Here is a 14,163-nt window from a genome sequence, read left to right as displayed (position 1 = left end):
TTAACCCCCTTCACCTTTTTCACCCAGCCCCCAAACCAGCTGCTAACATACTTCCTGATGGAAAATGAAAAGCTTTCTCCTTAAGATGAGGAACAAGACAAAGATGTCTGCTCTCACCTCAAACCACTTCTATTCAATATCATAGTGGAGGGTCTAGTTGGTCAATTTGACATGGAAAAGAAATAAAAGGCATCCAGACTCGAAAGGAAGAAGCAAAACTATTTGTAGATGACACAATCTTACATATAGGATATCTTAAAGGATTCACTAAAAAACTATTGGAACTAATAAATGAGTTCAACAAGGTTGCAGGATATAAGATCAATATACAAAACTCAGTTTTCTTTCTATATTCAAGCAGTGAGCAATCTGAAAATGAAGTTAAGGAAACAGTTTCATTTACAACAGCATCAAAAACAATAAAATACTTAGGAATAAATTTAACAAATTATTTTAATGGTACAAGACCTGTACACTTAAAAGTTCAAAACATCACTGAAAGAAATTAAATACTTAAATAAATCCAAAGACAACCCGTATTCAGGGATTAAAAGAGTCAATATTGTTAGGATGGTAATGCTCTCCAAATAGATCAACATATTAATGCAGTCCCTATCAAAATTCCAGCTGCCTTTTTTTTTGGTGTGTGTGTGTGTAGAAAATGACATGGAAATGCAAGGGATCCTAAGCAGCCAAAACAATCTTGAAAAAGAAGAATGAAGTTGAAAGTCTCGCATTTCCCAAAACTTACTACAAAGCTACATAATCAAAACAATGTGGTGCTGGCATAAGAAAAAACAAATAGATCAATGGAAAAGAACTTCAAGTCCAGAAATAAGCCCTTGCATTTACAGTCAATTGATTTTCAATAAAGGTGCCAAGGCAATTTAATGAAGAATAGTCCTTCCAACACACGGTGCTGGAACTACTTAATACTAATACATAAAAGAAAAGAATAAAGTTGGACTCTCTTCTCACACCACATGCAATAATTAACTCAAATATGGATCATCAAAGAGATAAAACTTTAGAAGAAAATACAGGAGTAAATCTTCACGACCTTGGATAGGCCAAAGGTTTCTTAGATATTACACCAAAAACACAAGGAACAACAAAAATTAAATAATATGAAAATTTTAAACTTTTGTGCTGCAAAGGATACCATCAATAAAGTCAGATAAAGAACGACAACACATAGAATGTGAGAAAATATCTGCAAATCATATATCTGAGAAGGGACTTGTATCCAGAATATATAAAGAACTTTTACAACTCCACAGTAAAAACACAAAAATTGCCCGATTTAAAAATGAGCAAATGACTTGAATAGACATTTCTCCAAAGGCCAATAAACACAAAAAGATGCTCAATGTCACTAGTCATTAGGGAAGAACAAATCAAAACTACAGGGAAATACCACCTCGCACCCATTACGAGGGTTACTATATAATTAAAAAACAGAGAACAGTAAGTGTTGGTGAGGATGTGGAGAAAATGGAACCTTTGTGAATTGTTGATGAGAATGTAAAATGGTACAGCCACTGTGGAAAACAGTATGGAGGTTCCTCAACAAGTTAACAGAATTACCAAATGATCCAGCAATCCCACTTCTGGGTATATACCCCAAAGAACTGAAAGCAGAGTCTGAAAGAGTTATTCATACACCCTTGTTCATAGCAGCACTGATCACAACAGCTAAAACATAGAGGCAAGCCAGTGTTCACCAATGGAGAATGGATAAGCAAAATGTGGTGTATACATACAATGGAATATTATTCAGCCTTAAAAAGGAAGTAAGTTCTGACATATGCTACAACGGGGATGAACCTTGAGGACATTATGCTAAGTGAAATAAATAAGACAGTTACAAAAGGACAAATACTGTATGATCCCACTTATATGAGGTACTAGAGTACTTCAAAATCACAAAGACAGAAAGCATAATGGTATTTGTCTGAGGCTGGGCAGGGAAGGGAAAATGGGGAGTTATTGTTTAATGGGTATAGAGTTTCAGTTTTACAAGATAAAAAGAATTATGGAGATGAATGGTGATAATGATTGCACAACACTGTGAACATACATATTTATATATTTTATTATTTTTTATTTTTAGAGAGAGGAAGGGAGAGAGAGCTAGAAACATCAATTTAAGAAACATCAATCGGCTGCCTCCTGCACGCCCCTTACTGGGGACCAAGCCCGAAACCCAAGCATGTGCCCTACCTGGGAATTGAACCAGGACCTCTCAGTCCATGGAATAACACTCAACCCACTGAGCCACATCAGCTGGGCAACAATGTGAATATATTTAATACCACTGACCTGTGCACTTAAAAAGGGTTAAGACGTAAATTTTATGCTAAATATATTTTACCACAATAAAAAAAGTTAAGCATAGAGTTAACACATGACCCAACAATTCCTCTCCTTGGAGTGTACCTAACAGAACTGAAAATATGTCTACAGAAAAACTAGTACACAGCCCTGGCCAGTGTGGCTCAGTTGGAGCACCATCCCAAATTAGGTTCAATTCCATCAGGGCACATACCTAGGTTGTGTGTTCGATTCCCCATCAGGCACATATGGGAGGCAACTGAAGGCAACTGATTAATGTATCTTTCTCACACTGATGTCTCTCTTTTTCCCTCTCCCTGTCTCCCTCTCTTTCTCTCCCCTCCCTCCCTCTCTAAAATTAAAATTAAAATAAAATAAAAACAAGAAGAAAAACTAGTACACAAATGTTCAGAGCAACATTATTCATAATAGTAAAAAAACTGAATCAACTCATGTGTCCATCAACAGATGAATAAAACAAAAACTTTGGTATATCCATAGAATGGAATAATATTCAGCCATAAAAAATGAAGTTCTAATACATGCTACAGCACAGATGAACCTTGAAAACATTTTGCTAAGTTAAAAAAGGCATTCATCAAAGGCCTATGGTATGATCCCATTTACATGAAATATCCAAAATAGGAAAATCCAATGAGAGAGAAAGTAAATTAGTGATTGCCATAGGCTTGAGAGTGGGGGTGGGGTGGAAAATGTCTGCTAATTGACACAGAGTTTCTTTCTAAAGTGATGAAAGTGTTCTAAAACGGACTGTGGTGATGGTTTTGTGCAACATACTTTGTGTATGTAAACATACTAAAACCCACTGAACTGTATACTTAAAATTCTATTTTTCCATTGATTTTTTATTTTTTAGAGAGGGTGTAAGGAAGGGAGAGAGAGAGAGAGAGAAACATCGATGTTGAGAGAGACACATCGATGGGCTGCCTCCCACACAGCCCTGGTCAGGGCCGGGGAAACCGGCAACCCAGGTACTTGCCCTTGACCGGAATTGAACCCATGACCCTTTGGTCTGTGGGCTGATGCTCTAACCGCTGAGACTATATATAGTCTCTCTTGTACCTAAAAACAGGCCTGGATACTTTAACCAGTAATTAGAGATTGAACAAACAGCCAAGGGATGGAAGAAGTATCTAGGCGTTGATTCCTACACAGACCCCATTTAGAGACAACGGAGACATCTAAATAGCGAGTTCATATAGAATATAGCATGACACTTTGCCACAAAACAAGGGCATTTTGTGTCAAATTGAGAATCTTTTATTAACTACAGCCTTGGCCCGCAGGCTACAGGTAAACACAGGACATGGTCCTAGACCCCTTATTTCAGGGGCACAGGCAGCAGGGTTCCCTGAGGTGCTGCTTTGCAAAAAGAGAATGTCCCCGCCTTGCACTGCAGCTCAGCTGCTTACTGTGCGAATTCCGACAAGACTCATAACTCTCTAAAGCCTCAGTTTCCTTATCTGTAAAATGGAGATAGTATCTGATAGGCCAGTCTAGGAGGCATACACCCAAGTCCCACCTTCTAAGGGAAGGGAGAAATTCCCCTTTCCTGTGAGTAATCTGTCAGCCAGGAATGTGCCAGACTTATAACTCTGACAATGGGAGATGGTGTCCCTTACTCCTCACCCCATGCGTGAGGCTAAGAGAGGGTAGAGAAGGGCCCCAGGCCACACAGCTGGTTGACATACTGGGCAGAGGTTCTAACCAACAGCTGAAGGCACTCAGCGGGAGGACAGCTGCAGGGCCATGAAGAAGGAAGCAAAAAAGGGAACAGAGGCGGTGGGGGCAGGAAAGCCTTCAAACAGAGATCATGAGAAGTGAATGTCCAAGCTGGTGGGGAGACTAAAGAGACCACCAGTGTGGCCAGAGAAAAGGGTCTATGAATGGGAAATGGAGCAGAAGGTGGGGAGTAGTCAGGCCTGCCAATACCAGGGTAGGGAGCCTGGGTTCAAGTCTGTGAGAGGGGCTGCTCAAAGTCTGCCCACATGCTGCCCTGATCCACGTGGCCTGCAGGGCATAGGAGAGTTGATAATAATGATGACAGCCAACATTCATTCACCATATGCCAGCACTTCACATGAGTTACCTCATTTAACCCTCATCATAACCCTAGGAAGCAGATACGAGTATTACCCCATTTTACAGATGGGAAAACTGAGGTAGGCAAATTAAGTATCTTGCCCAAGTTCAGTCTGTAAACTGTCTTGGGACCCACAGAGTCCACCAAAAGTAAGCTTAACATTTGTATGAAGTCTCCTATTATAAGTATTTATTCAAATCATGCATTTTTCTCTTTAATATACTTACACCTGTTTTATTACCAAATAATGCCTTTCCAACTCCCCCACCAAATCCTCCTGGAAAACTACCCTCTAGCAGGGCGGAGCCACTTGGTTTTCTCAGCCTTGGCAGGAACCTTGGGCACAATGCTGAGAAGCCCAGTCGTGGATGTCGGAGCCCAAGGAAGGTTTTGATACTGGTTCTCTGCCTCTGACGAGTGCCATTTTACTAAAAAGGATACTGTCATCTCCATCATTTACAAAGACTGGGCAGAGAAGACACATTTGTCTTTAGCCTTCTGAAGTTTTCTGGTCCTCGTCTTTGGAATTCCAGCAGTTTACCGACAATACCCCTTAAGACCACTCTCCACCTCTTTCCTGCACATACTCTGAACCTGACTTTGACCAAAAGACCCAGGGAGATGTCCGAGCAGGTACCCAGGATCCCCACCTCAAGTCCCTACACCTGCCCTGAGGTTTCCCAACTCCAGGTCTTTGCTCACACCATTCCTTCCACTTGGAATGCTCTCCCCGCCACCCTCACAACCGTCTTAAAGGTGGCCCCCTTCGTTGGGCCATCTCTCATCCCTTCCTCTAATCTGATGGAAGTGACCAAGCCCTCCTCTGACCTACTTGAACACACCCTAACCCACTCTGCAACAGAACTGCTCATGCAAGGACAGGATTTGTGTGTGACTGTTCTCTGAGTCCTGCACAGAGTAATGCCTTGCACACAGCAGGCAGTCAATAAAAACGTCATGAGTGAATGGATCAAAGAATCACTTTGTGTTCCCACTAATCACAGGCACTAGTGCTTTGTGGGCAGAATCAACCACCGAAACGCACGGACCAGGAAGGCAAGTTTATGGCCCTGGGAGACCCGAGGCAGGAGCTCGGCTCAACAGTCAGGAACCCAGCCTCATTTTGAATTTGTCTGTCACCTCATCTCTTCCCACCAAACAGCTCCACATCGTCTTTGATTTCCCCTCAATGTCACCTTGCTGGAGTCGCCTGGCTTTGCTGGCTCTCAGGGACAGCATCTGGCAGTGGGTCTCTTAATCTCCCACTCACGCAGCTGTGAGCACGTGGCGGTCAGCTGAGGGCAAAGGAACTCTCCCTCCCTCTGTGACAGCCTCCAGATGGAAAGTCCCACCCTGCAATAACACTTCTGCAGTCAGAAAGCAAGGAAAACGGACACTGACACAAAGGTATCACGAAACGACGTTCTCTTCACAAGGGAAAGAGGGCTTGCACCAGTCGGCCAGAGCACAGCTCACACGACCAGCATCATCTAAGGCTCATTTAAAATGCAGACTGCCGCCCTGGCCGCTTTGGCTCAGTGGTTAGAGCGCCGGCCTGTGGACCAAGGTTCGATTCTGGCCAAGGGCACGTACCTCGGTTGCGGTTTATCCCCGACCCTGGTTGGGGTCGTGCAGGTGGCAACCAGTAGATGTGTCCCTCTCACATCGATGTTTCTCTCTCTCCCTCCCACTCTGTCTGAAGATAACTGCAAAAAAAGTATCCTTGGGTGAGGATTTAAAAAAAAAAAATGCAGACCGCCAACGAGTCCCAGATATTCTGGGATGACTGCCCTTGAGTTCCCAGGCCCAGAAGACCAGGGGCAGGGCCCACTCAACACTCTTCTCATCACCTCCACCCTTGCCTGGCCTGGGTCCCTGCAAGTGATGGGGACAGCCCCAAAGCACATCCTAAGGTATCTTCACCTCTGGCCTGAATTCAAGCACCTGGGTCCTAAAAAAACCTCTACCCAGCTAGAGGATGCTGGCTTCATCTCTTCAGCCTGAATCTGTAGTTTCAATGACTTCACTTCAGGATAAAGTACAGATGTCACAGGGAAAGGCTATATCATAAATAGATCTGGGAGCATTTCCATTTCCAGGTTTGGTGTAAGTGAAGGAACAGGCACTTCCAACCCCGAGGAGTCTGGGAGGAACTCTATGGGAAGAGTGGGCCCGCGCGGAGCAGACTGGCTGACGACAGAACTGTCACCTGTGGCAGAGGCCACAGCCTCGTCACCACCTGGAACTCAACCAGTGGAGCGAGAGCACCTACCTGGGGCATCTGGTCTATGTGGAACAGCCTGGGGAGCTTCAGGCTCAGCATCGTGAAGCCGGGTGGGGAAGGCCAGAGGGTGGCAGCTGCTCTGTCACCAGGCCTCACTGAAAGTTCTCACATGGCCTGGGGGGCCTCTGGCCAGCGGGTGCCCGGGCTGTTTCCCTGAAAGAGGACAGCGGGAAGAAACCCAGTTAGTCTCAGCCGAACTCCAGCTGGATCAAGACAGTCAGATGGTTTATGGAACATACCTTGCTTGTGATGGCAAAATAATCAGGTTTTCTTAAAACCAACAGCCGAACTATCAGACTGCGGAGTCACTCCAAAAGTGCTGGAGGGAAGTGATTAAATCATACCACAGGCAATCATTAAATTGTAGAACTGGAAAGGGCCGCAGGGGTCCCCCAGTCCCCTCGTACTGCACGAGGGTCGGGGGGAAATGACTTCTGCAATGTTGCACAGCCAGGAGAGGGCTGGGACTGCACAGCGTGCTACCCCTGGGCAGATGGTGTGCTGCTAAGTCTGCACCCACCCAGGGGCAGAGGAGGACCAAGAGCCTTGCTCCCAAACACCCAAAGAGAAGGAGCTCTTCCAGAAGGCTGACCAGGGTGTGTTTGCTGTGAGACACAGAAGAACCAGGCCAGGCAAATCCCTCTCCCTCGCTGGAGACAGAGCAACTCAGACTAGCTAGATTGTTTAAGTGCAGGATTAAGACATTTTAACAGCTGTGATTAATGTGAAGCAGAAAAACCCAAGTCCTCAGGACAAGCCCAAGAAACAGAAAAATACAAGCTGGGTTTAGCAAAGAAAGAGCAGAGCCCGTAATGTACCATAGTCAACGCCTCCTCTTCCCCCGTTATCACTGGGCCAAAATCTCCTGCCTCCTCAGAGTTCCCCAGAGGGTTCTGTCCCTGTCTCTGAACACCTGAAGACCCTGCCTGTGCCCCTCCTGCGGCATGAGCCACAACTACCTGCAGGGAGAGCTACCTGCCTAGGCCCAGTTCCCCACTGCTGGGGAAGACCCTCCGGGATGCTTGGTAACTCAGGTGTGTGCCTGGCTCATCCTGGCCCTTCATCAAATACTTATTTAATTTTTTTTTTAATCCTCACCTGAGGACATTTTTTGATATATTGTTCAGATAGAATGGGAGAGAGAGAGAGAGAAAGATCGACGTGAAAGGGACACATCGAGTGGTTGCCACCCGCACGACCCAACCAGGGCCGGGGATAAACTGCAACCGAGGTACGTGCCCTTAGCGGGAACCGAACCTGGGTCTCTCTGGACCGCAGGCCAATGCTCTAACCGCTGAGCCAAACCGGCCAGGTCTATTTAATGTTTTTTTAATAGATTTTTTTAGAGAGAAACATTGACCAGCTGCCTCCTGCATGCTCCCTACTGGGGATTGAGCCCACAACGCAGGCATGTGCCCTGACCAGGAATCGAACTGGGACCTCTCAGTCCATGGGACGCTGCTCTACTACTGAGCCACACTGGCTGGGCCAGGCGTCAAATATTTATTTAATTCTGTTAATTAAAGCAATGCTGTTCATCCTCTGAACTTAAAGTGTGTTTTAGTTTTTCTGGTTTGTTTATACTTTTCCTTCTTATAGTTCTTCATGTCTATGTGTCACCTGGAACTATGTAGTAAAATCTATTGTGTTATGTTTCATTGTCATAAATTTGCTTCTTTGTAAAAATACGAATGTAAGCATTACTCACAATAATCAAAAGGTGGAAACAACACACATGTCCTTCAGCAGAATAGCTAAGCAAAATAACATAAACAAATAAACAGCTTGGGGAAGCGCTCTCACTTCAGGGTGGGCAGTCCCCATACTCCTCCAGACTCAGCTGGGGCCTTGCGGGCAAAGGTCAGGTGTCCCATCATAAAGAGAGAGCTAGGGTCTTAGAGCATCATCTCCCAGGGCCTGGAAAATGGCGGCCCCCATGAAGAAAGGGAAGATGACGAGGGTAGCTTTCAGACGAGTTGAGTTTGATTTGCACAGGTTTGCAGTTTAAAAATATGTGGCCGCCCAGCCAGTGTGGCTCAGTGGTTGAGCATCAACCCATGCATCAAGAGGTCACCGGTTCGATTCCCAGTCAGGGCACATGCCCAGGTTGTGGGCCTGATCCTCAGTGTGGGGGCATGCAGGAAGCGGCCAATCGATGTTCTCTCTCATCGATGTTTCTGTCTCTCTCCCCCTCTCTCTTCCTCTCTCTCTAACAATCAATAAAGAAAAAAAATTAAAAAAAAAAAAAAGATGTGCGATCACATCTTGGAGGTGAAGTGGAGGCTACAGATCAATTTAGGAGGCCAAGAGACGTGAATTTCAAAGCACTGAGGTTCCCCGAGGGAGAGGAGCACAGAAAGGACTCAAGAGATGAGAAAGAGTCAGGGTCATGCGGCTGATGGAGCAACAATGACAAAGGTGGGGTGGGGCAGAGGGGTGGCATAAGGGATTCACCCAGTATCTCAGTTTCCCTGGAAGGGAAAGAATAGGTACTGTGAGAGAAAGGGGGGCAGGGATTGTGGGGCAATGTTGGGGAACTGGCCAGGTGAGCGGCAGGGAAGCAGGGAGTGGCCCTGGGGCAGGGCACTCGTCTGCTCAGGCTGAAGCAGTCCCTGCGCTCTCCCGCTGCCCGGGCTGGGCACAGAGATGGAGAGCGGGCTCGGATGTGCTCCATCACTTACTCATTCACAGCACACACTGCTGAACTCCTGCTACATGTCCAAGGCTGTGGCAGGGTATGGGGATGGAGAAGCAGATAAGACAGTTTCATCCCTTACGAGCTCACATTCTAGGGTAGGAGATTGGCACTAACAATTGACACAGAGCACATCTGATTAGCTGTTAGAACCAGATGCTTCTGGGGTAACCCAGAGGAGGGACATCACACTAGAGCCTTCTTGAAGAAATGTAATTTGAGCTGAGTCTTGAAGAATAAACAGGAGCACGACAGCCACGGAAGAGAGAGGGCATTCTAAGCCGAGGGTGCAGCTGGAGCCAGGCAGGAGGCTGAGAGAGAACAATTCTGGGAGCTGTCTGAAGGACAGCGTGGGCGTGGTGGAGGGTATGGAGTGGCGGGTGGCCAGGGTGGTCCTGGAGAAGAGCCCAGACTTAGTGTGCCCCCATCTGAATTTGGTGGGAATGAATGCCCTTGGGGGCTGGGGAGTTAGGATTGGGGGTGATGAGGAGAGGATGGTCACCCTAGGTCAGATAAAGAGAATTCTGAGGAGTGGATGGTGGTCAATTTCAAATCCTGGCTCCATCACTTACTGTGTGCCCCTGGCAGATTACCTAATCTCTTAAACCTGAATGTTTTTATCAGTTAAATGAGGATAATGAAAGAATCGATGGCTCTTGTGAGGGTGAAAAACCACGGGATCTATCAGAAAACAAGCACTCAATAAATGGTGGCTATTATCACTATCCAATACCAAATCACCGGGATTCTGCATTAATGCTTCCTCATGCTCCCTCTGCCCTTGGTGTGTAATTCTGCATAAAAACAGACTGTTTCCCTCTGGCTCTGACCCACCTCCCTGGCTGGAGGTGTGACTAATGGGTGCTCCATGTGCTGTGCGAAGGGGTTGCCATGGTGACCTTCCAGCTTAGCTTTTGGACTCAGTGAGCAACCCAAACCTTTTCTTTGTTCCAGCTATCCCAGCTATTTTAGATATTTACCACTAGGCGATTTGTGTATTTTTTTTTTTTTTTTTTTTGGTACGTGCCCCTAGCGGGAACCGAACCCGGAACTCTCTAGTCCGCAGGCAACTGCTGAGCCAAACCGGCCAGGGCGATTTGTGTACATTTGAAAAAGTGTGCATGATATTCTTTAGCACGTTGTGGAAGAAAATTGGTAACAATCCAAATTTCTGGCAAGAGAGAGCCTGTTGGTTGTTACAGTACACCCATGCAAAACTGTACTGGGCGGCTATTAAAAATGTTACAGGTCTTGGTTACTGACAGGAAATGGTGTCATGACACATAGTTAAATGAAACAAGCAGGTTATGGAACAGCATAAATTTTGTAACATCATCTATATAAAACTGTGTTACATTTAACAGGTTGTATTTATGGACAGAAAAGTGTATGGAAGGATGTTCCTCAGTGTGCACAGTGGTTCTCTCTTCACGGCAGTGGTTAGCTCTAGAAATTTGCTTTACCTTCTTCTTTCTACTTTTCTATAACACTGGTTTGCCTAATATGCATGTGTGTTATTATTATTATTTTTTAAGTAAAGCAACAATACTATTTAAAGGAAATAAATGAATCAATCTTGTAACCCTTGGCCAGTCTTAAAGACATTAACTACGTGAGCCAAACTATGGCAAGTTTGTACTGCAAACATCTGCACATCCACTGCAAAATAGTGGCATCTCTTTACACACCTACCTGGGCAGCTTGTCTGCCTCTGCCCTGCCAGGGTCAACAATGGGCCGGTAGTCCTCCATTCAGGGTAAATGGGACCCAGGTCTTAAAACCACATAGGTCATGCATTTTGGAAAAACAACCACCTTTCCTTTCCCAAGACAAAGGCTTAAGGGGACTCACTCTGTTGTGACCATGGTGAAGGCAAAGGTGGGCAGGAGTGTCCTGCACTGGGAGCCCTGGAAGGTCATCAGTCAACAGACACACACTGAGCACTTTCTGTGTGCCAGGCACATGCCAGCCTTGGAGATAATGGCAATGGAGGCAGAGAGGGGCCAGCTCCCACAGGACTCCTGGCCTAGTACATACAGGGCTCCAGTAAGGGCTTGAAAATCCAAACTCCTCAGAGTTCCTGCAAGGCCCTGCTCTCGAGACACATGGTCCGTACTTTGTGCTCCTACAACAAAATCGTTGGATCTCCTCTGGGAGGTCCCAGAAGACCCTGCTCCTTAACATATTTTCAAGCTTTCCACAGCCCACCCAGCCCCAGCCTCGCCTCCCACCAGTCTTGCCATATGGCGCACATGCCATCACTGGTCTCTGTCCTTGGACACACCAAGGGCTTTCATACCCCCATGCTTTTGTACTTGCTGTTTACTCGGGTGAGACACCTCTTCTCCACTTTGTCTTCTTGACGAAATTCTACCCATTCGTCTAAATTCAAGTATCGCTTGAAAGGGCCTATATCATCCCATCTGCAAACTTCACAGTGAGATCCCAGAGCCCTGGCTCTGCGCAGGACGAGACTGGCTGTCTGTCTGGCTCACCGCTGTGTCCCAGGCGCTCAGCCCAGGACGGACACGGTGATGCTGGACGAGTGCGTGTTTGCTGAACAACTGAACGGCCTCTGCTGCCTACCTCTCTGAACCCTAGAGGCAGGGTCTGGCCCGTTTCTCTAGAACCTTCCACCTCGTGGTTGCCATGCTCTACGAATCCTGTACTTCAGTGCCAAACTGGTGTGTTTGGCTTGCTTCAAAATTTTTATTTCAGAACTTTTTAGATCTGAAATCTCAAACCAACTATAAAACATGTGTGAGACAACTGGGGACGTCTGGACACTGAGTATTTTATGATAATAAGAAATGATCAGTTCTTCCAGTGCAATAATAGTACTCTGGTTACGTTTTTAAAGGGCTCTTTCTCTTAGGGATGTGTACTGAAGTAATTACAGATGAAATGTTACGAGGTTTTGGACCTGCTTCCTCAGAATCTGCAGGGAGCAGGGGTGGTGGATAAGGGGAGATGTGAAAGGACTGGCCGTGAGTGGATAACTCTTTTCTTCTTTTAATTTTTTTTTTTTTTTTGGTAGGTGCCCCTAGTGGGAACCGAACCCAGGACTCTCTGGTCCACAGGCTGACACCCCAACCACTGAGCCAAACCAGCCAGGGCTGATGACTCTCGAGGCCAGAAGGGAAGTTCATTACACTAATCTCTCAATTTCTGTGTATGTTTTTATTTATTTATTTTTTATCCTCACCGAGGACACTTTTTCCATTTTTTTGTTCAGATAGAGTGGGAGGGAGAGAGAGGAAGAGAGAGAGAGAGAGAGAGAGAGAGAGAGAGAGAGAGAGAGAGAGAAACATCGACGTGAAAGGGACACATCGAGTGGCTACCACCCGCATGGCCCAACCAGGCCAGGGACAAACTACAACCGAGGTACGTGCCCTTAGCGGGAACCGAACCCGGGTCTCTCTGGACCGCAGGCCGACGCTCTAACCGCTGAGCCAAAACGGCCAGGGCTGTATATGTTTTTAAAAAGAAACCACCATAATGTCAAACAATACCCTGAAACGTGAACTACGCCTCGCGTTTTTCCCGGACCGCGCCGGCAGAAAACAACGCGAAAGCCTGTTGCGGGAACGGCTCGCTGTGCTCAGACTCCCCAGCACGGAATACGGACGCGGCAGTTCCGACAGCGACACGGGACGCTCCCTCTGAACAAGACAAAACTACAGAACTTAAGGACAACCTGGAAATGCTTTAGAAAGATAAACGATGGCTCCTGATAAATTAAAGGCTGCAGTCCCCGGGAAAAAAAAAAAGCCAAACGGCCCTGTCAGCGGAAAATATTCAAAGATATCTGACAAATCTGTCTTGCACGGCTCCCCAGCTAGGCAGAGTCAGGAAAAGCTTTTTCTAGAAAATCTATGGGAGAAAACATACTTGTGGCAGACAGCATGATACTGCCAATGTCCTCTGAATTTAAGATTCGGTTTTAAAAGGGATCACATAATATTTCATCTTCAATTTCTCATGACTAAATTTGTGCTTTTGAAGTACGTAGATTATAATGTTTTGAATACTTCATCTACTTGATATTCTAAACTGTTACACATTTTTATATTTAAAAGTATTTAATATTTGGTTTTACTGATTTAAAATTTTAAATACCTTTTTATAAAATACAAAGATTTACTCTAGTACTATGTGATATGCAGAGTAAGATGACCCGGTTATTTTATCCCAGTGTAACTATTTCTACACACTCAGAGCTGGACAGATGGGTGCTGGGACTCTAGGCGAGGGTCCTGAACCCTGATGTACCCTAGAGTCACTTGGGGAACTTTAAAACATATTGTTTCGCCCTGGCCGGATTGGCTTAGTGGTTAGAGTGTTGGCCCGTGGATCAAAGACTTGTGGGTTCGATTCTGGTCAAGGGCACGTACCTCGGTTGCGGTTCAGTGTCCGCTCAGGGTCGTGTAGGAGGCAACCAGTCAATGTGTCTCTCTTACATCGAAGTTTCTTTCTCTCCCTCCCTTTCTCTCTCTCCCCCGACTCCTTCCCTCCCACTCTATCTAAAGATAAATGGAAAAATATCCTTGGGTAAGGATTTAAAAAAATATATATTGTTTCCCCAGATGAGTTAGGCTCTCTCAAGTTCAGGGAACAAGGAGGAGCCAGTGACCTGTAAATCACAGCCAGTGTTGAGACCGCTGGGAGCCTGGGCCAAGTTGAGAGCAGACCCCCCACCCCCGGCCCCCCGAGCTGGTCTACTGCTGAGCCCTGCAGAATGAGGAC

The 14,163-nt window shown here is 46.0% G+C and overlaps 1 protein-coding gene across 1 annotated transcript in view; it reads right to left on the bottom strand.

The window, feature by feature from the left end:
- PAQR5 (progestin and adipoQ receptor family member 5) overlaps positions 1 to 6,875 on the bottom strand; it is a 43,702-nt gene extending 36,827 nt beyond the window's left edge. Inside the window, exon 1 of the mRNA XM_036268329.1 lies at positions 6,711 to 6,875. Coding sequence (XP_036124222.1) covers positions 6,711 to 6,761 — 51 coding nt within the window. The 5' untranslated portion in view covers positions 6,762 to 6,875. The remainder of the gene's footprint in view (positions 1 to 6,710) is intronic.
- Between the last annotated feature and the right edge of the window lie 7,288 nt (positions 6,876 to 14,163).

Source organism: Molossus molossus, unplaced genomic scaffold (assembly GCF_014108415.1).
Source record: "Molossus molossus isolate mMolMol1 unplaced genomic scaffold, mMolMol1.p scaffold_m16_p_1, whole genome shotgun sequence".
NCBI classification, from domain to species: domain Eukaryota; kingdom Metazoa; phylum Chordata; class Mammalia; order Chiroptera; family Molossidae; genus Molossus; species Molossus molossus.
The sequence above is the reverse complement of the archived record's forward strand: the minus strand, read 5'-3'. Positions and strand labels throughout refer to the sequence as shown.